A 24,998-nucleotide genomic window follows, 5' to 3' on the forward strand; every position below is an offset into this window, starting at 1 on the left:
TTGCTCACATTGTATATAGACTTGTTTATACTGCATTATTGACTGTATGTTTGTTTTTACTTCATGTGTAACTCTGTGTCGTTTTATCTGTCGAACTGCTTTGCTTTATCTTGGCCAGGTCGCAATTGTAAATGAGAACTTGTTCTCAACTTGCCTACCTGGTTAAATAAAGGTAAATAAATAAATAAATATATCAGTTTGTCTCTGTGAATGGTTTGTCCTCTGACAAATCAACTGTAAATCTAGGTGTTCCTCAAGGTTCCGTTTTAGGACTACTATTGTTTTCACTATATATTTTACCTCTTGGGGATGTCATTCGAAAACATAATGTTAACTTTCACTGCTATGCGGATGACACACAGCTGTACATTTCAATGAAACATGGTCAAGCCCCAAAATTGCCCTCGCTAGAAGCATGTGTTTCAGACATAAGGAAGTGGATGGCTGCAAACGTTCTACTTTTAAACTCGGGCAAAACAGAGATACTTGGTCTAGGTCCCAAGAAACAAAGAGATCTTCTGTTGAATCTGACAATTAATCTTAATGGTTGTACAGTTGTCTCAAATAAAACTGTGAAGGACCTCGGCGTTACTCTGGACCCTGATCTCTCTTTTGAAGAACATATCAAGACCATTTCAAGGACAGCTTTTATCTATCTACATAACATTGCAAAAATCAGAAACTTTCTGTCCAAAAATGATGCAGAAAAATTAATCCATGCTTTTGTCACTTCTAGGTTAGACTACTGCAATGCTCTACTTTCCGGCTACCCGGATAAAGCACTAAATAAACTTCAGTTAGTGCTAAATACGGCTGCTAGAATCCTGACTAGAACCAAAAAATGTGATCATATTACTCCAGTGCTAGCCTCCCTACACTGGCTTCCTGTCAAGGAAAGGGCTGATTTCAAGGTTTTACTGCTAACCTACAAAGCATTACATGGGCTTGCTCCTACCTATCTCTCTGATTTGGTCCTGCCGTACATTCCTGCACGTACGCTACGGTCACAAGACGCAGGCCTCCTAATTGTCCCTAGAATTTCTAAGCAAACAGCTGGAGGCAGGGCTTTCTCCTATAGACCTCCATTTTTATGGTATGGTCTGCCTACCCATGTAAGAGACGCAAACTCGGTCTCAACCTTTAAGTCTTTCTGAAGACTCATCTCTTCAGTGGGTCATATGATTGAGTGTAGTCTGGCCCAGGAGTGGGAGGGTGAACGGAAAGGCTCTGGAGCAACGAACCGCCCTTGCTGTCTCTGCCTGACCGGTTCCCCTCTTTCCACTGGGATTCTCTGCCTTTAACCCTATTACAGGGGCTGAGTTACTGGCTTACTGGGGCTCTTTCATACCGTCCCTGGGAGGGGTGCGTCACTTGAGTGGGTTGAGTCACTGATGTGATCTTCCTGACTGGGTTGGCACCCCCCCCCCTTGAAGATATCCCTCTAGTGGTGTGGGGGCTGTGCTTTGGCAAAGTGGGTGGGGTTATATCCTTCCTGTTTGGCCCTGTCCGGGGGTGTCCTCGGATGGGGCCACAGTGTCTCCTGACACCTCCTGTCTCAGCCTCCAGTATTTATGCAGCAGTAGTTTATGTGTCGGGGGGCTGGGGTCAGTTTTTTATATCTGGAGTACTTCTCCTGTCTTATCTGGTGTCCTGTGTGAATTTAAGTGTGCTCTCTCTAATTCTCTCTTTCTCTCTCACTTTCTCTCTCTCGGAGGACCTGAGCCCTAGGACCATGCCTCAGGACTACCTGACATGATGACTCCTTGCTGTCCCCAGTCCACCTGGCCGTGCTGCTGCTCCAGTTTCAACTGTTCTGCCTTATTATTATTGGACCATGCTGGTCATTTATGAACATTTGAACATCTTGGCCATGTTCTGTTATAATCTCCACACGGCACAGCCAGAAGAGGACTGGCCACCCCACATAGCCTGGTTCCTCTCTAGGTTTCTTCCTAGGTTTTGGCCTTTCTAGGGAGTTTTTCCTAGCCACCATGCTTCTACACCTGCATTGCTTGCTGTTTTGGGTTTTAGGCTGGGTTTCTGTACAGCACGTTGAGATATCAGCTAATGTACGAAGGGCTATATAAATACATTTGATTTGATTTGATTTGTAGCTTGTGAGGTGTGGAAACACTTTGTTGCTTTTATGGATTTTGTCTTGTTGCTTTTTGTGCTATGTTGCTCTGTCTGAATGCTATGTCTTGCTTGTCCTATGTTGCTCTGCGTGTGCTCATGTAACCGATGTGAAATGTCTAACTAGTCAGAGGTGGTGCGCGCTAATAGCATTTCAATCAGTGACGTCACTTGCTCAGACCTTGAAGTAGTGGTTCCCCTTGCTCTGCAAAGGCTGTGGCTTTTGTGGAGCGATGGGTAACGATGCTTTGTTACAGACAACAGTCACCCACGAAGCATCGTTACCCATCGCTCCACAAAAGCCGCAGCCCTTGCAGAGCAAGGGGAACCACTACTTCAAGATGTCACCGATTGAAACGCTATTAGCGCGCACCACCGCTGACTAGTTAGCCATTTCACATCGGTTACACTCACTGCTCATTAATTATCTGTACTGTAATTGTTTTTAATAGCCTGCCCAGGGACTGTGGTTGAAAAGTAGCCGGCTGGCTAAAACCGTCACTTTTACTGGTAAGTATTCAGACCGCTTGACTTTTTCCACATTCTGTTACGTGTTATTCTAAAATTGCTAAAATAGCTTTTTTCGTCATGAATCTTTCGTCGTGACATAGCAAAAAAAAGGATTTTAAATGTCTGCTAATTCAAAATAAAAAACTAAATATCACATTTACATAAGTATTCAGACACTTTACTCAGCACTTTGTTTAAGCACCTTTGGCAGCGAATAAATCCTTGAGTCTTCTTTGGTATGACTCTACAAGCTTGGCACACCTGCTTTGGGGGAGTTTCTTCATTCTTCTCTGCAGATCCTCTCAAGCTCGGTCGGGAGCATTGCTACACAGCTATTTTCAGGTCTCTCCAGAGATCGGTTTCAAGTCCGGGCACTGGCTGGGCCACTCAAGGACATTCCAAGACCTGTATACAAGTTCTGTGTGGTCTTGGCTGTGTGCTTAGGGTCGTTGTCCCATTGAAATGTGAGTCTTTGCCCCAGTCTGAGGTCCTGAGAATTCTGGAGCAGGTTTTCATCAAGGATCTCTCAGTACTTTGCTCCGTTCATCTTTCCCTAGATCCTGATCACTGAAAAACATCCCCACAGCATGATACTGCCACCACCACGCTTCATCAGAGAGATGGTGCCTGGTTTCCTCCAGACGTGACGCTTGGCATTCAGGCTAAAGAGTACAATCTTTGTTTCATCAGACCAGAGAATCTATCTTGTTTCTCATGGTCTGAGAATCCTTTAGGTGCCTTTTGGCAAACTCCAAGTGGGCTGTCATGAGCCTTTTACTGAGGGGTGGCTTCCGTCTGGCCACTCTACCATAAAAGGCCTGATTGGTGGAGTGCTGCAGAGAATGTTGTTCTTCTGGAAGGTTCTTCCATCTCCTCTGAGGAACTCTGGAGCTCGGTCATAGTGATCATCTGGTTCTTGGTCACCTCCCTGACCAAGGCCCTTCTCCGCAGATTGCTCCATTTGGCTGGGCGGCCAGCTCTAGGAAGAGTCTTGGGGGTTCCAAATTTCTTCCATTTAAGAATGATGGAGGACCTTCAATGCTGCAGACATTTTTTGGTACCCTTCTCTAGATCTGTGCCTCGACACAATCCTGTCTCGGAGCTCTACGGATATTTCCTTTGACCCCATGGCTTGGTTTTTGCTCTGACATGTACTGGCAACCGTGGGACCTTATATAGACAGGTGTATGCCTTTCCAAATCATTTCCAATCAATTGAATTTACCACAGTTGGACTCCAGTCAAGTTGTAGAAACATCAAGGATGGTCAATGGAAACAGGAGGCACCTGAGCTCAATTTTGAGTCTCATAGTGAAGGGTCTGAATACTTATGTAAATAAGGTATTTCTGTTTCCGCTTTGTCATTATGTGGTATTGCATGTAGAGATTGATGAGGAAAATATAATTTAATCCATTTTATAATAAGACTGTGACGTATGAAAATGTGGAAAAAGTCTAGGGGTCTGAATACTTGCCGAATATCCTATTTGGCAAAGTTGAGTGACTGATTATACAGATAGCAGATCAGCTCGTGAATAATGGGGAGTCGAAGAGAGGAAATTGTGGGCCAACCCTGTATAAAAAACAATGTCCATATATCTACTCTCATATCATTTGTTGACGTCACACCCTGATCTGTTTCACCTGTCTTTGTGATGGTCTCCACCCCCCTCCAGGTGTTGCCCCTCTTCCCCATTATCCCCTGTTTATTTATACCTGGGTTCTCTGTTTGTCTGTTGCCAGTTCATCTTGTTTGTTCGAGTCAACCAGTGTTTTGTGTCTCAGCGCCTGCTTTTTCCAGTCTCTCTCCCTCCTGGTTTTGACCTTTGCCAGTCCTGACTCCGAGCCCGCCTGCCTGACCACTCTGCATGCCCCTGAGCTTGCCTGCCTGCCGACCTGTACCTTTGCCCCCTCTCTGGATTACCGACCTCTGCCTTACACTGACCCTGAGCCTGCCTGCCGTCCGGTACCATTGGCCCACCTGGTTTGCTGACCCCTGCCTGCTTGGAACTGTCTATTGCCTGCCCCTGTTGAGATATTAAACTATTGTTTATTTGACGTGGTCTGTATCTGGGTCTTACCTTCATACCTGATAATTGATCACACATTCTCTACCAAAGCTCTCAGATGGGCAGCAATACGAGACAGCACAGAGAAGTGGGGTATATTTTATAGCGGTGTTTCGGCATGCATAGGCGAGACGTGCTTTGATAATGCTACCAATAGATTACATAATAAAGTTGGGAATTTGCGTGAGTCAGGATTTGGAGTTTCAGTGGGATTGGGACATTATGAAAATAGCCTAGGCTCTATATAAAGCTACTACATGAGTCAATAGAACAAAGAATACACTTGATTTAGGCTCAATTATTGCACACTAAATGTTTCTGATCAGTGATAGACGAGCAAATGAATAAATGAGCTACCACTTCCACTTGTCCAGCTAGAGATCAATTAAACAAATATACAGACAGAGATTCAGTGAAACAAAATCACATTGATTGATTATCAGCCAAGTCGAAGATTTTTGGTCGGGAGTAGGACAGGCTGAAGAGAGAACTCCACTTGTATAACATACTAGCAAAATGTTCTTATCAGCTAATGTATAAGCAAACTAAAATAAAAATGGTCATTAGCACTCACCTCAACTTAGCTAACATTTCCCCAGCCTAATTTTTGCCAAATATCCAAATGGAGATTCAGTGAAAACAAAAATCTGACATTGATAGATGAGTCCCCCACGCTTGTCTCAAAGCAGCACAATGGAGCTGTCCCAATCAAAACTGTGCTGAAATGATCATCTAGGTGACCACACACAACTATTGCTTTAAATTAGTATAGCGATTGGATATGACTTTGGGAGTTTCGGTATAAGCGAGGAATTGATACATGCCTTGTATTGAAATAATGGTGCCGGATTTGATGGCTGCTGTTTTACGGGCTCCTAACCAATTGTGTATTGTTTGTAACTTATTTTGTACATAATGTTGCTGCTACTGTCTCTAATGACCGAAAAGAGCTTCTGGATATCAGAACAGCGATTACTCACCTCGAACTGGATGAAGATTTTTTCTTTAATGAGACTGACGTGAAGGATATACTGTTTCTCACGGACCAGGCCCAAATCCCCATCATTCGCATGAAGAATAGATGAAGATACAGCAGAGATCCGGGTGCCTTGCGAGAATTTGTACCATCTGTTCTATTGACCAACATGCAATCCCTGGAGAATAAACTGGATGAGCTCCGTTTGAGACTATCCTACCAACGAGACATTCAAAACTGTAATATCTTATGTTTCACAGAGTCGTGGCTGAACGATGACACAGATAATATAAAGTTGGCTGGGTTATCCGTGCATCGGTAGGACAGAACAGCTACGTCCGGTAAGACGAGGGGTGGTGGTATGTGTCTATTTGTCAATAACAGCTGGTGTGAGATGTCTAATACTAAGGAATTCTTGAGGTACTGCTCACCCGAGGTAGAGTACCTCATGATAAACTGTAGACCACACTATCTACCAAGAGAGTTTATCTATATTTTTCGTAGCCGTCTATTTACCACTGAGACCGAACTCAACAAGCTGTATAAGGTCATAAGCAAACAAGAAATGCTCATCCAGAAGCGGCGCCCCTAATGGCCGGGGACTTTAATGCTGGCAAACTTAAATATGTTTTACCTAATTTCTACCAGCATGTGCAACCAGAGGAAAAGAAAAACTCTAGACCACCTTTACTCCACACACAAAGACTCATACAAAGCTCTACCTCGCAGTCCATTTGGCAAATCTGTCCATAATTCCATCCTACTGATTCCGGCTTACAAGCAAAAATTAAAGCAGGAAGTACAAATGACTACAGGACTGTTTTGCTAGAACAAACTTTTTTATTTAAGTTGAAAGCACTGTTTGTGTGTGTGGATGTCCCGAGCATTACCAAAACACAAAGAGCTGTGATTGAATCAGTGGTTCACCTATCACGGCCTTGATGGACTTAGCAACAGTAAAAAGGGATGATGTGGAATGAAACTAGAGTGCACGTCCCTTTTTTTGCAACCATCAGGTGACGTCCCCGTGACAAACCGGAATTAGACAAATACCTCCAGTGCAGCATGACACAACATCCCAAGAAAGTCCTAAAAACGTCCTTGGGGACATCTCCGGGAACTAGATAAAACCTCCAGGGGACCATGATATAACGTCCCAAGAACGTCCTAAAAACGTCCCCAGGGACATCCTCCGGACCTGCCAGGAACTAGACAAAACTTCCACAACGTCCTGATGACTACAGGTGACCATTTCGCGACGTTCCGGGGACATCCTTACAACTCATTGTTTGCAGAACAGGACTAAAAACACATCAAATGGGATGAAAAAGTTGTGTTTGTCACATGGATGAATGATCAGACTTCTTGGCAGTAGCCCACTGACACAGTATCCGGCATATAGCAAAGCTTATTGGTTTTATTCATGATACTGTCTGTGATTAAAACAAATGTTATCAGAGAGAATTGAATTAACTACAAATGGTGTTTGATCAGATATCATCACGATTTAATAATTTAATCGTTGCTTAAAAACTGAGGCTGTGATCTGGGGTTTTGCAAACTCAATCTGTAACACTAGCCAGCTAATGGTGCACAGACTAAACACATTTTCTACAGCAATCTGATTCCCCCTCATGTAAATTTACCATGCAGCATACGGAGGTGATGGCACTACATTGTCAATATGAGCAGTAATACATCTGTAATTGAGAATGAAACCTGCAAAAACAATCTAATGGAAAGCTAATGAAACTATCAGGTGTGACTTGACCATGTTATCACACTCTGACTGGATCTCTGGTCCCCTGGTCACTAGCGATCACCACCACTTGGCTCATTATGTTGACGACTAAGCGTTAAGCCTAACTTAATGGTACACTTGAACAGTGATAAAACAGCAAGACAGCTGCTGAGGCCCAGACCAGAGACACACAGGACCCCTTAATTAACTGGCCGCATGGTGGGGAAGAGGAGGGCTAGAACACCGGCTGTGTGTGTGGGCAGGGAGGTGAACAGTACACAGATACTGAACATACACACAGATGTACTCCTCTGTTTATGAGAGGCAAGGTAATAACTTCTTGAGGAGAGGAGATCCTGCCATCAATCCTCTTCCTTTGCTCTCCCTGTTGTTATTATGTGGTCATTGACCCCATGAGGCAGAGCGACTGAGGAGAGACTGTGAGTGAGAGGCAATTTCAAATGGATTTAAAGCAACAGCGATTAAGATACATGGGCACTGGGGTGACAGATGAAGAGAGCCAAGGGAAAAGGCTTATTTTCAGCCCCACTGCTTAAGTAAACATGGATTCCAACACAGGGGAGTGGAACAGGAAGAGAGAAGGCTGCCAACTTGATCTCATTCAAATAAGTTGCTACATAAGTTGCTACATATTCTTGTACTTTATCGAAATTTGATTGAAAACATGAAAACATTTACATTACTAAGACACACAGCAAACACTGTTGGATGAGAAGCTACTGTATAGCCTGTTGACGGTGAGAAATCCCAGCTAAAGCATTCAATCAGAACAGTGCATGTGCCTGTCAGTGTGCTCTGGGAATAGCAGCACTGTAAGCGCAGATGGACCTATTGAGGTTGAGGGAGAGACCAGCTCCTTCAGCTAGACCTTCCATCTCCACTTAATTTGATATTCTCAAAAAAGGAGGTGAGGTACATCCATGCAACGCTCACCACTGACTGACTTAATATTGGTCTCCTCCAGGTACCATTCTCATTTGGGTATACGAATGGCTGAACAAAGGACATGCTGAATAATGCATTCCGGCTGTCCTGCTTTTTGGGTCATCCCCTTTTTAGACTATTGAAGCCCACCTACAGAATAGACAAAGCCCCTGTGACTGTGGCACCTGTGTTTGCAGAGTTTACCTTTCAACTTCAGGGGGAATAAGATCTCTAGGTAAGAGATGTACAGTATGTCATAAAAACGATAGGCAATTTGATATACATTTCTTCCTGATACCATCAAATGGATAACAGAACACATGCAAGCCAAATAAATAATTGCGGCATATAGAGAAAATTGATTCTGGAACCCCAGACAGGACAATCATTCACCACATACTGTAGTTTGGAGGAAATATAGTAGCAGTAGAACAAGTATTATCTCTAAGCAAGACAACATAAATCTCCACCTGTCTATGTTGAAGGCAAAGGAAACACCAACATAACGTTTCTTAATAGGGCATTGGGCCATGACGAGCTGCAAGAACTGCTTCAATGCTCCTTGGCATAGATTCTAAAAGTGTCTGGATCTCTATTGGAGGAATGTGACACTATTCTTACACAAGAAATTCCATAATTTGGTGTTTTGTTGATGGAGGTGGAAAAAGCGGTTTCAGGCGCCGCTCTAGAATCTCCAATAAGTGTTAAATTAGGTTGAGATCTGGTGACTGACACACACACACACACACATAGATACACACACACACACACACACTCACACATGCACACACACGCACACACACACTTTAACCTCCCTATACTCCTGTTGGTTCAGCCCTAATTGATGTGCTCTTGATGTGTCACCTCCGGCAGCATGACAAATGGCCCAAGAATATACCCAAGGACCAGTCAGCCCTTCCCCCATCAAGGGGTCAACATGTATCTATCTCTCTACAGTATGCAGAGGACTGACTGTTAAATGTGTGATAGAATAACACTATTGCAGCCACGTTTGGTATTTATCTCAAACTTGTCCTCTGAATAGAACTCCGACGCTATCTATATGGATATATGAACTCTGTGGTTACTTGTAGTTGTTCAGAGTGAACTCTGATGACACTGTATGCCATTGTCCTACCCAGCCAACCCCCTAAGGCCATCACACATTGATGTGACCCCCTTCCAAGAGGATGTTTCTGGTTTGATATGATTGGATATCTTAGTTTATCTATCTTTGGTTTGGTTTGTGGATTGGTCAAAAATAGATTTTGAACACAAACAAATAAGTCAGATCTGGTATAATAGACTGATCTCATAGACTAGACATAACACAGTAAACATAAATCTAGGACTCTCAAATTAGTATGATATGTTACGTTTGGTATTGTTACATAAGATAGAAGGTTACTTAAGGCAAACATGAAAGGAGGGTGGTTGGTTGGTTGGGGTGAATGGATAGGTATATAACATGAACGTCTAGTACCCAAATGTTGTGTGTTCAAATCTCATCAAAGACAACTTTAGCATTGCAGGAACTTTGAAACTACTTACTGCTTTTTAGCTACTTTGCAACTACTTAGCATGTTAGTTAACCCTTCCCATAACCCTAACATTAACCCTTGAACCTAAGTCATAACCTTAACTATAATCGTAAATTCAGGGAGGGTAGGGCTGGAGGGTAGGGCTGCCGTCTTATTGGCTCTCAAACAACCATGCTAATTATTTATTTTTTTGCGTTGTTCGTAACTTGTTTTGTACATAATGTTGCTGCTACCGTCTCTTATGACCGAAAAGAGCTTCTGGACATCAGAACTGGGATTATTCACCTCAAATTGGATGAGGAGTTGCTCTTCAATGAGTCAGACTCGATGGATATACTGCAGACACCCGACCAGGCCCGATCCCCGTGATTCGCTGGAGAAGGAAAAATAAATTGAGGCAAAATCAGGCGACGAGTGGCTAATCTGCCCTTACCCTCCGTTCTGCTAGCTAACATTCAATCGTTGGAAAATAAATGGGACGAACTGAAAGCACATATATCCAACCAACGGGACATTAAAAACTGCAATACGTTATATTTCACTGAGTCGTGGCTGAACGACGACATTAAGAACATACAGTACAGCTGGCGGGTTATACACTCTATCTGCAAGACAGAACAGCAGCCTCTGGTAAGACGGGGCTGGGGCCTATGGATTTATGTAAACAACAGCTGGTGCACAATATCTAAGGAAGTCTCAAAGTTTTGCTCACCTGACGAAGAGTGTCTCATGATAAGCTGTAGACCACATTATCTACCAAGAGAGTTTACATCTGTAATTTTTGTGGCGGTCTACATACCAACACAGAGCGAGGTTGGCACTAAAACCACACTCAATTAGCTGTATTACGCCATAAGCAAACAGGAAAACGCTTATCCAAAAGCTGCGCTCCTAGCGGCAGATGTCTTTAATGCAGGAAAACTGAAATCAGATTTACCGAATTTCTATCAGCATGTTAAATGTGCAACAAGAGGGAAAATAATTCTAGACCACCTTTACTCCACACACAGAGACGCGTACAAAGATCTCCCTCACCCTCCATTTGGCAAATCTGACCATAACTCTATCCTCCAGATTCCTGCTTACGTCAAAAATTAAAGCAGGAAGCACCAATGACTGGGTCGATAAAAAAGTGGTCAGATGAAGCAGATGCTAAACTACAGGACTGTTTTGCTAGCACAGACTGGGATATGTTCCGGGATTCCTCCGATGGCATTGAGGACTACACCACATCAGTCTTTGGCTTCATCAATAAGTGCATCGATTACGTCATCCCCACAGTGACTGTATGTACATACCCCAACCAGAAGCCATGGATAACAGGCAACATAGGCACTGAGCTAAAGGCTAGAGATGACACTTTCAAGGAGCGGGACTCTAACCCGGAAGCTTATAAGAAATCCCGCTATGCCCTCCGACGAACCATCAAACAGGCAAGCGTCAATACAGGACTAAGATCGAATCGTACTACACCGGCTCTGATGCTCAGAGGCAAAGAACACTGAAACATGCATGAGAGCGCCAGCTGCTCCGGACGACTGTGTGATCACGCTCTCCTCAGCTGATGTGAGTAAGACCTTTAAACAGGTCAATATTCACAAGGCTGCTGGGCCAGACGGATTACCAGGACGTGTACTCCGAGCATGCACTGACCAACTGGCAAGTGTCTTCAATGATATTTTCAACCTCTCCCTGTCTGAGTCTGTAATACCAACATGTTTTAAGCAGACCATCATAATCCCTGTGCCCTAGAAAACGAATGTAACCTGCCTAAATGACCTGTAGCACTCACGTCTCTAGCCATGAAATGCTTTGAAAGGCTGGTCATGTCTGTAGCCATGAAATGCTTTGAAAGGCTCACATCAACGGCATTATCCCAGAAAGCCTAGACCCACTCCAATTTGCATACCGCACCAACAGATCCACAGATGATGCAATCTCTATTGCACTCCACACTGGCCTTTCCCACCGGGACAAAAGGAACACCTACGGAGCGCCAAGTCTAAGTCGAAGAGGTTTCTAAACAGCTTCTTCCCACAAGTCATAAGGCTCCTGAATACCTAATCAAATGGCTACCCAGACTATTTGCATTTCTACTCTCTGTTGTTATCATCTATGCACTTATTATCTGTATGTTTTTTTTACTGCATTGTTGATTAGGGGCTCGTAAGTAAGCATTTCACTGTAAGGTGAACCTGTTGGTACACCTGTTGTATTCGGCTTATGTGACTAATAATGTGACTAATAGAATTGGATTTGTTTACTCTGATTTCAGAGCACTCGTCTTGAGTGTGCCAGAGTGCAGAATAAATGGCAAATTTACGAACTCAAACGCAAATTCAAACACCTGTTGAATATGGCCAGTGTCGGTAAACATTGCCAAAAAAGCTTAAATTGTTGCCAGCAGCACAGTTGCAGTCACCAACGCTCTGGATAACATATTAACAACCTAACCAGCTCTGCTAGGGCGAGTAAAATGGTCAGTGAACTGTTCTCTCACGTTAGCCAGTTAGCTTGAGTGCTTGACTGTTGTTGTTAGGACAGAACGCTCAGATCAACTCTAAAGCATAAGAGGGTGTGAACAATGCTGAATGGGTGTAGACAAAGAAGAGCTCTTCAGTAGGTATTGTACTAAAACATTCAAAGGCCATTTTCTCAAAAGTGAAGTTTATCAACTTTCAAAGCAGAATTACTTTCCAATTGTTCCTCAAATGCTGTGTATGATATACCATTTTGTCGCTCTGTGTCTCTGCTTTTATCCAATGTTAAAAAAACACAATTTCAAATTTTCACATATGGACTTGGTCTTTTACCAAATAGGGCTAGCTTCTGTATACCACCCTTCCTGATTGCCTAAAAACACATTGAGGAGGAAAGAAATTCTATAAATTAACTTTTAACTAACACTTTAGTTAACACATCTGTTAATTGAAATTCATTCCAGGTGACTGGACATGAAGCTGGTTGAGAGAATGCCAAGAGTGTGCAAAGCTGTCATCAAGGGAAAGAGTGGCTAGTTAGAAGAATCTCAAATATAAAATATATTTTTATTTGTTTAACACTTTCTTGGTTACTGCATGATTCCATATGTGTTATTTAATAGTTTTGATGTCTTCACTATTATTCTACAATGTAGAAAATAGTAAAAATTAAGAAAAATCCCAGAATGAGTAGGTGTGTCCAAACTTGACTGGTACTGTATAAACATTTTTAGATAGAAAATATTACCGTTAGTGTAAAATTACCGGGAAATGACCAAATTTCCCCCCAATGTCGCACTAATGCAATTCCATAAAATACACAATATGTGCAGCAGAAAGTTAGCCAAAAATAAAATAGCACTTTATCCAAACAGGTTGTCTCATGTAAGCCGTTGGCCTAGCGTATTTACTTCACACAAAGTCACCATGAATTCAAAGCACATGCATAATTGGCACTGCCTTTCTCAGTTCTCATCAGAACTTAACATTTGATCCCGGTCAGACCCAAGCCCGGTGAACTGAACCCCGAGCCCAGACCTGGTACGACATTACAGAAGTTAAGCCCGAACCTGAAAATAGCCAGAGTGAGTGAGGAGAAGAGGAAATTGCCACTGGGCCTAGAAAAATCGCAGAGAGAGGAAAACTCACCTTAGTTATGATTAACTGAATGATGAAAATACTGGAATATAGTAGGTTAATGCTAAAGCAATAGTTGCTTGATGACTGCAAAGGAAGTTGAAATAGCTCTGAATATCATTACTCTCCACTAGCAAAGACATGTATTTTTCAATTTAACATTAATAATCTGCCTCAATTCCCAGTAAGACTGCTAACATCTATGATATTTTCTAAAAAATGCTTTAATCCACATCAAATCTAATTTCCTACAATATTCCCTTATTTCTAATGGACAGTTTGGGAACGTGTGGCTAAATGTAGAAGATAAGTTGGGCTACTGTGCAATACATCAGAAAATAGGGTTAGTTGTTAACCAATTATAACCACAGTGTGCTACAGGACAGTTATTGGTCTGATAAAGCACTTCACTATAGTTGTTTCCTATATGTCATAGGGAAATAGTGGCATTTGGAATTTTGCATTTTTAAGATAACTTATTGTTTTAGAATACGTGACTTGACATAATAAAAAGTAAAGTAGTCTAAGTATGAGTGAAAACATCAATCATGTCATATGAGACTCACCGCAGAGTGAAGTTCTCCAGGGAGGAGGAGCTGGCCGTGAGGATGTTGAAAGTGGCGATATCTTTCTTCAGGGGTTTGGAGGAGGTCTGAATGACAACGGCCTTTCCCAGCTTGAGTTGAGACACAGACGCAGCTCCCTTGGGCACCTGAAGGAGGCGTACACTGCCGATTCTCTGCATTGGAGTAACAGGGACGTACTCAGCCTGCTGCTGCTGCTCTGAGCTACCCCAGCGGCCCCCATCCCACTCCCTGCACTTCCCATAGGCACTGGGCCGGGCCTGGTAGTACAGCTCTACTGTGTTGCCCTCTGTTAGGTACAGCCTCTCCCGGCTAGAACTCTCTGCTGCGGGACTAAACCAGCTGGCTACAGGCTCCATCTCAGCCATGCAGGTGCCCCTCTGACCTCCAAGGGCACAGGAGCCCCTTACCTCCTGGGTCTGCCAGAAGGCAAACAACATCACACAGGGCAACTCATCATTTAACCCCTCTGCTCCCCTGTCCCAGTCCCTCCCAGCCACATAGAACAACACCTGCACCTTGGGCATGGAGGAGTAGACCCGGGGGGTCAGCACAAAGAACTGGACCTTCCAGTTATAGGTGAATACCCCCGGGGCCCGGAACAGCTGCACAGACTGGATCAGGTCTAGAGGGACAGGCTGCTCTTTGGACAGGGGCCCATAGCTGGCGTTGACAATAGGCGGCCGGCTGGCTCTCAAGATGACAAATGGCTGTGTCTGTGTCTGCAGGCTGGAGTTTCTCATGATGTCCTGACCGGTCTCCTTCAGGAAGAAGCAGTCTGCATCTCGCACCTGGTAGTTGACTGGAAGGAACACAGGGAATGGCAGAGAGCTCTTGGTGTTGTCTGACATCTCCTGACTGTCCAACTCTGTGGGAAAGCAAGAGACAAAACATTACCCCAGGTTAACAGACATTGTTGTTTTGAAGACATGTAGAGGAAATTAATGTTTATCATTTTGGATGGACTAGTGAGTCACTAGACCCTTAGCCTCTCCTAATAGCCTACGCCTTGGAATTTACAACCTTCTGGCTACTCTCCTGCTTCTCTAAACTCTATCTAACACCCCTTCATGATCAGGGTCAGGAGTTCTATAACATGGTCCATTGTTTCTTGGTTATATCAAGAGGTCAGGAATAATTCATGGCCTTTATCATTATTAATCTGAACACAAAAATATCCTATAAAAATATTGGTTCAACAGGAAATACTAAAAAGAAACCATGCAGAAAGTCCAGGAACTAGACTTGAGGCAAGCTGATCAACTGGATGTGACCTCGTCATTAAAGTGAAAGGGCTAGCACTGACCTTTTACTTAATCTTCGAATTCCCATGACACAGTAGACAATAGGGCCTTTATATTACAAATTATAGCAGGAGCAGCTTAAGGTTATTACAGTGTGATGCAGTGGCCCGGCACACTGGTGGGACAGCATCAGAACAGACTCCATTGCCATTTTATCATCCATCATCTAGATCAAGTCAATCCCATTATCAATGTGATTTCAGCTCAAACCATTAACGTAAAACAAAATGGCAAAGTAGCAAGCAATAACATCTACATGATCTGATGACGTGAAAACAGAACAAATTATACTGAACAAAATAACAAATGCAATATGCAACAACATCAACGATTTTACTGAGTTACAGTTCATATAAGGAAATCAGTCAATTGAAATAAATAAATAAAGTCCAAATCTATGTATTTCACATGACTGGGCAGGGGAGCAGCCATGGGTGGGACTGGGAAGGCATAGCCCCACCCACTTGGGAGCCCAGCCCAGCCAATCAGAATGGGTTTTATTACAGACAGAAATACTCCTCAGTTTCATCTGCTGTCCGGGTGGCTGGTCTCAAACAATCCCATAGGTATAAAAGCGGGATGTAGGGCTCCTGGGCTGGCGTGGTTACAAGTGATCTGCGGATGTGAGGCTGGTTGGATGTACTGCCAAATTCTTTAAAATTACATTGGAGACAACTGTGGCATTGTGTTGTGTAACAAAACTGCACATTTTATAGTGGCCTTTTATTGTTCCCAGCACAATGTGCACCTATGTAATGATCATGCTGTTTAATCAGCTTGTTGATATGCCACACCTGTCAGGTGGATGGGTTATCTTGGCAAAGGTGAAATGTTCACTAACAGGGATGTAAACAAATTTGGCAATATTGTATTTCAGATCATGAAACATGGGACCAACACTTTACATGTTGTGTTTCTATTTTTGTTCAGTACAGTTACTGCTTTGTTTTCTGTATGTTATTGCCTTTGTTTCCCACACAGGGCAGAATTGTAATTTTGGGTGTTTGGAGTAGCGTGAGGATGTCGAAAGAGACAACAGCATGAGAGCCCTTTGATCCGGCCTAAAAGCATGAGGGTTGGGCATGTCTATCTCTCTGGAAGTGAACTGGGCACAGGTCCGCAGGCCAGCATCCACTCTCATTTTGCGGCCATTTTGATAGATTACACAGATTATGGCAGCTGACCTGAGGCTGCACTGTCAATGGGAGGCTAATTGGCCTACTTGGTGTGTGTGTGTGAGTGAGAGAGTGAGAGAGAGAGAGAGAAAAGCACCAACTGCCTGGTATGTGCTCATTACCGGAAATTATCTCACAAACTGTCAGTTAATAATTAACTGTCTGTTAAAAAATAATGAAACCAAGTCTATTATCCTCTTAAGGGTAGGCCTATAGTTTGCATTGCAGAATAAAGTCAGATGCTAGTTCATGAAAAATGGGCACATTCGGTTCTGCCAAGAGGACAACCTCATCCAAAGACTAGCCTATGAGCCCTGCAATGTAATGTGATTCTATTCATCATGAACTATGACAAACTAAGAATACACAATGCAGGCATCACATACCACTGTGACAAGTCAACTATTTGTAGATATCATCAACAATGTCCCTCTTGACAACTATTCTTGATCCCATAACTGTCATAAACTTGTGCTTACCACAGAGTTGACTAAGATTACAGACATAATTATCTGCATCTGTAGAGACACATATGTTTTAGTTCCATTTGTCAAATCATGACAAAAGATGACAGAGAGAACGGCACATCTGTCACTGGATTTTTTGATGGCTTTGTTCCTGAGGAGGAGGAGTGTCACGCCCTGATCTGTTTCACCGGTCTTTGTGATTGTATCCATCCCCCTCCAGGTGTCACCCATCTTCCCATGTGTATTTATACCCGTGTTCTCCGTTTGTATGTTACCAGTTCGTTTTGTTGATCAAGTTTACCAGCATTTGTCCTGTCAGCGCCTGTCTTTTCCAAGCCTCTGTTTTTCTCGCACTCCTGGTTTTTGACCTTTGCCTGTCCTGACCCTGAACCCGCCCGCCTGACCACTCTGCCTGCCCCTGACCCTGAGCCTGCCTGCTGTCCTGTACCTTCGCTTCTGTTGAGCTTTTCGTAAATTTAACTGAGTCTTGTCCCTCATGGTCTGTGGCGTGTGACATCATCCCTCCTTCGCCTGCTTTTATCACTGAGCAGCCATCGTACGGAGGCTGTGGACTCGTTGGAAAGCTTTACAAGGTCAGGGAAACACAACGGAGCCATATCTATGTAGCGACAATCCAAAGAGAAACATAAATTTAGTTTTTTTTTCTCTCCCACAGACATATGTCTCAATCATTTTCTGTAGGAGAAGGCTGGGTCTGGGGCCTGGGCTTGGGCTGTCTCCACCACTGACAGACAGATGTGCTGTTTAATACCAGAGCTGACAACATCTCCCACCGCTGTGAATAAACACTCACTGGGCCTTTTCTGCTTCTGCATCTTTGTAGGAGGGAGATGTGCTGCAACTGTTCTTCCACACTGATCTCGACAAACAATTTCTGTATGGACATCGCTTAGCGCACTGGGGCATTGTCATGCTCCAGAGCTCCCGAGTGGCACAGTGTTCTAAGGCACTGCATCTCAGTGCTAGAGGTGTCACTACAGACCCTGGTTCGATTCCAGGCTGTATCACAACCGGACGTGATTGGGAGTCCCATAGGGCGGAGCACAATTGGCCCAGCGTCATGAGGGTTTGGCCAGTGTAGGCCGTCATTGTAAATAAGAATTTGTTCTTAACTGACTTGCCTAGTTAAATAAAACATTTGAAACATGAAAGAGCCTTCCCCAAACTGTTGCCACAAAGTTGGAAGCACAGAATCTTCTAGAATGTCATTGTATGCTGTGGCATTAAGATTTCCCTTCACTGGAACTAAGGGGCCTGGCCCAAACCATGAAAAACAGTCCAGACCATTATTCCTCCTCCACCAAACTTTACAGTTTGCACTATGCATTCTAGCAGGTAGCGTTCTCCTGGTATCCGCCAAACCCATATTCGTCCGTAAGACTGCCAGACGGTGAAGTGTGATTCATCACTCCAGAGTATGCATTTCTACTGCTCCAGCGTCCAATGGCGATGAGCTTTACACCACTCCAGCCAACGCTTGGCATTATGCATGGTGATCTTAGGCTTGTGTGTGGCAACTCAGCCATGGAAACCCATTTCATGAAGCTCTCGACAAACAGTTATTGTGCTGACGTTGCTTCCAGACGCAGTTTGGAACTCGGTAGTGAGTGTTGCAACCGAGGACAGACGTTTTTTACGCGCTACGCGCTTCTGCTCTAGTCGGTCCCGTTCTGTGAGTTTGTGTGGCTTAACACTTCGTGGCTGAGCCATTGTTGCTCTTAGACATTTCCAGTTCACAATAACAGCACTTACAGTTGACCGGGGAAGCTCTAACAGAGCAGAAATTGAAAAGCTGGCATCCTATGATGGTGCATGTTGAAAGTCACTGAGCACTTCATTCTACTGCCAATGTTTGTCTATGGAAATTGCATGGCTGTTTGCTCGATTTTACAGTATACACCTGTCAGCAACGGGTGTGGCTGAAATAGACGAATCCACTAATTTGAAGTGGTGTCCACATACTTCTGTATATATAGTGTATATGCTGCGCCTATACTGTATATCCATCCTCACTACCCATGATGAAAGCATTGCATCCAGCTGATAAACACAATGCCAAATCCCTCCACCAGCTGTTTCAGCACAGAGCTGCGCCAATCCCTCAACTTGGAGACAGACCTTTCACTTTTCTATTTCCCTGTCCACCTAAACCATATCTATTCTGGCCTACAGAAATGCACTTCTCTAATGTCTCCATTGACATTGTTGTTTTCGTTCTTACAAGGATCAACTGCTTTGCTCTTCAAATGCAAAAGGAAAAATAATGCACAACTGAATCCATATAACGAGCGCAAAATGATATGCCGTTAATCAAATCTATTTTCCAAATTCTCTAGGTGATTCCAAATGAAAATATCTGTGAATAGGTAGATGTGTACAGTGTGAGTCTATCTTTAGGGAATAAGCACTTGCATTAAGCAATAGTAATAACAATTTAATAATAATATATTAGATATGAAAAAGCAGAGAGAGAGATTTTCAGAACTGATGAAATAAGACTAAGGCAACCTTTAAACATAATGAGTCTCTTTTCTCAGAATAAGTCACTACTTGTGAGCCTGTTAGATAAAGCAAATAATAAGTTCATCAGAACGCTAGGAACAGGGAGCCTGAAAGGACTACATGTGGTCCTGTGTTCTAATGTTGGGGGTAAAAACAGTACCACAGTACCATTAGCATCACTGGACACAATGAAACATATAAGGTTGATTCAAAAAAAGTGAGGAGACTAAGGCAAAAGCTAATTAATGACATGGCTATAAGTGTCTTTAGGTCTTGGCATTGTTCCCAGTAGAGGTAAAGCTGTCAGCTGACCAATTTCTGGACAGCACAGTACTGCTCAGTCATGAGAACAAGGTATCTTTACTTACAGTACTATTACAGTAGGCTATTGGTTGTTACTAGGAAACAAAACATTACCCATGCTGTCATTGTATGCTATTGTCAGTATTATATTGAGACAACTAGCATACAATACATTGTCTCTTTTAATACAGAATTATTCAACTTGAGTTTGTCTTGATGAAACCCACTGAATTGGGTTGACCACACACCAAACAAAGCGGGTCTATGATGCATGGTGTTTGAATGACCAGTAACAGTTTGCCTGTTCCTTTTCTTCTGCAATAACATCATGTTTGTATGCAGATAAGTGTCTGTTCCTCCATCACTAAGTACATTGTGTGTGCAACCCCCATGCATTTTAATGTGCTAAAATACAATTAAGTAATTTAGCAGACACTCTTATCCAAAGTAACTTACAGTAGCAATTATGGTTAAGTGCCATGCTCAAGAGCACAAACAGGTTTTTAATCTAGTCAGTTTGGGGATTTGAACCAGCAACCTTTCGGTTACTGGTCCAACACTCTTAACCGCTAGGCTACCTGCCATTTCCATATATGCAGAACAGCCTGTAAGTGATCTGGTTCCCAATGACTTGACTGAGCCATGACACAGATATCTCACTTATTCCATATGAAGTGGTGAAGAGAGCCTGTGTTTAGGTCAAGATGTTGTTTACTTCCATAATGGCAGTGTCCTCTCCCCAGGGCAAAGGTCAGGCATGACCTAAGCATTTCAGGGACAAAGCTCTCCTAACAGAAATTGTGGTTTACTCTTGAAAAGACCCTATGTCCCTGCAACTGCTACATAAACATACAAACGAGATAGAGCACTGATCAGATTTGTACAGAAAGGGAGGGGAGGGAGGGAGATGCTTATGCCTGTGTGGGGATTGGTAGAGATTGCTATATCCAATGAGACTCTTAAAGCTGCTTTCAAAAATCTGTTTTATCAGGATTTCTCCCTTTTTATTATCTCTTTATCCAGTCTGTTTATTATAATTCAGGAGGGCCACATCGCCTGGAAATAGCAGTCTTTGAGGCAGTTAAAAGCTTTTTAGCAAATGCCTTTGTGATGTGGAATATTGCTGGGTTTGTAATTAAAGTCCACAGGGTCTTGTCCATTTCCTTACTGAGGTGATGTGAATGAGCACAATGATGAGTTCTGGACTAGCTCTGCTGGACACTGTCACTACACTTAGGGAATGAAAGCAATTTAAATGTTTCATGTGTGTCCGTTTCATGAGTGGAACTTGCTAAATAGTTAATCAAATAGCTACCTGGACTATCTGCATTGCCCCTCCCTTGCACTAACTCGTTTGACTTATCACATATGCTGCTACTGCTTATTATCTATCCTGTTGCCTCGTCACTTTAACATTACCTATATATATATATATATATATATATATATATATATATATGTACATATACACCTCTATTACCTCGTAACCCCTGCACATTGACTATGTACTGGTACCCCATGTACATGGCCAAGTTATCATTACTCATTGTGTATTTATTTCTCATGTTATTGTCCTTCTATTATTATTCAATTGTTTTATCTGCATTGTTAGGAAGGGCAATAAGTAAGAATTTCACTGTTAGTCTACACCTGCTATTTATGAAGCATGTGACAAATAACATTTTATATGATTTAAAGTGCACAAACTGGTGATACTCCAATGTAACAGAGGTACACAGTACATCCAACACATACTCTAGTGCTCTATTTTAACAAACCTAACATAATGGTAAATCTCAGCGCTACTTAACGCAATAGTAAATCTTAGTGCTGGTGGTATAGGTTCAGGGGTGTCTCAGGCTTCAACATAGAAGCAATTGGCTTTAACATGAAAATATTCGTCTACACACATAGCATTCGCATTTCGAGAATGCACTGCATGTTAGAGCCATGGGCAATTGGACATTGGCCAAACATTATAATAAGATTAGCTTACAGTACCATCGCCTGATATGGCCTGTTAGTGACTTTGGACTTTGCCACGTGAAAGATAAACAAATGAACAGGCAAATAGACTAAACTACACGAGGATTCAGCACCAAGGCCAGGGATCGGAATTCCCGCGATTTTACAGTTGGGTGCAACAGATGAACGCAGAAGATGCATTTTTTGTAAATGATAAAAGGACAAACAATAAGCAGTCTATTGTTATAAGTTTATGTTCCTAAAAAGCCTTCCTACAGTCACTGACACCTTTCATTCAATGTGCATCACAGATAGGCCTAATGAGTCCATACTTTGCACAGAAGCTGCATGGACAAATAATTACGTTCAGCATAAAGAAAAAACAGGAATGTCTGTTGACTGTTTTGCTGCTAATTATATTTGAATAAAACATTGGTTATATGCTACTGATTAGGCTATTGTGCTCCTCTGCTGGCAAAATCGATGGCATAACTAATTGCATTACTGCTAAGACCAGTTTAAATATCACCAGTAGCGCTGCTTGAAATTGGCACATTGGCGCATGTTTTTAAGGTCACACCTTTCCAACCTAGCGCTATTGAGTTTATATTAAACAGGCAAATTACCGACCCTGGCGCCACCATTGGAAAATAGCAGAGTGCTGGCTTTTACAAGTCGAAATTGCCAGAGCATGCATTTGGCGCTGCCATAACGCCAGACAGAAATTGAGGTTTGCAAAAAACAAAATTCACATCAGCAATGTTACATCAGCACAAATCAATAAGATCAACCCCAAATAAAATAAAATAAAACGTTGTTTACCATGCTCTTTGGAGTAGGCTAATTAGGCTAAAGTGGACCTACTGTAACTTGGTAGGCCTACTGTATCTTGGTAGGCCATTTGACTGATGGCTTGGTCAGTGTGTATGTCAATTGTAGTCATAAAAGTAGGGTATATAATTTAAGGAAACTACAAGTTAAATACATTTTGAACCACAAGGGTAACAGTGGTTATTTCAACGTTTCACAAACTCGGTCCAGGGGACCCCAAGGGGTGCACGTTTTGGTTTTTGCCACAGCACTACACCGCTGATTCAAATAATCAACTCATCCTCAAGCTTTGATTATTTGAATCAGCTGTGTAGTGCTGTGGCAAAAACCAAGACGTGAACTCCTTGGGGTCCCCTGGACCGAGTTTGGGAAACGCTGGTCTATGTTGTGTCATCAACATCTCGATCATAATTATATTATAAAGAGACAACACAAGCACTTAAGAGGCTAAGAGTTTGATATTATTTTATAGGACATAAACTAGAATACACGTCTAGACTACTCGAACAACACCATAAAGAGTCTATAATTAAAAACATCCATGGAATAGAGCAAAATAGAATCTAAATTCATATAGGTATATGCAGACAATCACTCAGGCTAGTTTTCACTTCCAATAAAAGGCACATACCTTGGGTGACAACTGTGACAATCGTCGCTAGGAATATCTGTAAAAACCTCCAGATATGAGAGTAAATGCTCATTTTGGCTGTCACTTTATTCCATGTAACTTCCAGTCTCGGAGTTTCGTGAGTTTCAACAACCCAAGAAGAGTAGCTTGACTAGTGTAGGCTACAAAATCGCACCTGTACGAATACAGCCTTGTCTTGTGCACTCCGTGCGTCACATAAACTATACATTGAGCTATCAGAAACTGTCTCGATGGTGGAAAGGTTTTGCTTAACGAACTTGGAGACGTCCCGTCCAGTTAATCAGATAGCGATCAGCCAAGTTTCGATGTGCTTTTCTTTTTTCTTTTATTCCTTATACCGCCATACCGAATACGATTATTTGATACAGCAACTCCATCTGATTCATTTTTAAGTCCTTGCATCAGCTCTCAGACATTTACCCAACTTTGACCATCGTTGGGACTGACTGCGCTGAAATCTTCCATGTGTGTTCACAGATCACCGACTGCCTTGTGCGCAACCCCTTGGGGCACTAAAGTAATCATCTGTCACAACTCAATCCGGCCAGAGCACGTCTCGTCCAGTAAATTAAGCAGGAGACCATCACGATTTCATGTGATTCTAAATCCAGTGTAAGAAAGAGATGATAAGAGGATGGTGTAAACAAACAGCCACTACTGTACATGCTGCTAATTATAGTGATTAGTTGGCTATAGTTTGTGTTATTCCAGAACATACGTAATTTATTTGAGGCTCTCGCAATGTACATGGGGCATTTTAAAAGTGTTTAGGGTAGTGTACCCGTTAATTTAAATATGCTCACGAATGTAACTTTTCTCCAGTTATTGTGGCTCATGCAATGGACTGTATTTTTTGTAATGTCAGTTGAGTTTAATCAAATCACAGCACATATTGATGGTTACTCTTCCTGCTTTTACGTTGCTCTATGGGTACACTCGCACCCATTATGCCACCAATGACCACATTGACATGAACACCAATATCCCGTTATTATTCTAGATACGCAATTATTCTGTTTGAGTTGACACATATAAACATCATATCCAGTTTACAATAACACGAAAAAGCTTGGGTCCCGGATATAAGAAACCCAGATCAGATGCCTGGGTTTTGGTGATCTAAGACAGGATACATGTAAATATCTTATCTTATTTACAGTCTGTGCAAGCTCAGTTTCGCATATCATGGGTGTTGTGTGATTATGTTTGGTCCAGTGCAAAATATCTAAATGTCATCAGTTTGACCGATTTTAAGGAAATTAAAAGCTGAGAAAACATGTTTATGATAACACTTCAATTCGTCTTGGGTGTATATTTTGTGTGGTTGAAATACTGTCTGCTTGCATAAAAGTGTAAAAGATAACACATTACACAAACAATGCATTTTGACAAGAGATGCTGAAAGAAAGAAATCATATCTCTCCACTCCTGTTCCCGAAACAAAATTGACATTTGTTGTATAATTTCACTGCAAGAAACGCATAATTCTGCAGGAGTTAATATTAAATTACGCTACATGTCAGAAATGATAGGCCTACAGTCAGTGTCCACATTTCAGTTACTATTCCTATTAACCCATATTAATTTAAATGTGCAATATTCTGTTTATTCATGAATACAGGGATACTCATGAGCGGGATATCAAAGGTGCATGATTTTGTAA

General features: G+C 42.4%; 1 protein-coding gene across 1 annotated transcript in view; it reads right to left on the reverse strand.

The window, feature by feature from the left end:
- LOC109895831 (transmembrane protein 132D-like) overlaps positions 1 to 23,814 on the reverse strand; it is a 60,854-nt gene extending 37,040 nt beyond the window's left edge. The window contains exons 1-2 of the mRNA XM_031829428.1: positions 23,315 to 23,814; positions 14,098 to 14,983 (exon numbers count right to left, since the gene is read on the reverse strand). Coding sequence (XP_031685288.1) covers positions 14,098 to 14,983; positions 23,315 to 23,387 — 959 coding nt within the window. The 5' untranslated portion in view covers positions 23,388 to 23,814. The remainder of the gene's footprint in view (positions 1 to 14,097; positions 14,984 to 23,314) is intronic.
- Positions 23,815 to 24,998: the final 1,184 nt, after the last annotated feature.

Source organism: Oncorhynchus kisutch, linkage group LG8 (assembly GCF_002021735.2).
Source record: "Oncorhynchus kisutch isolate 150728-3 linkage group LG8, Okis_V2, whole genome shotgun sequence".
Lineage (NCBI taxonomy): Eukaryota > Metazoa > Chordata > Actinopteri > Salmoniformes > Salmonidae > Oncorhynchus > Oncorhynchus kisutch.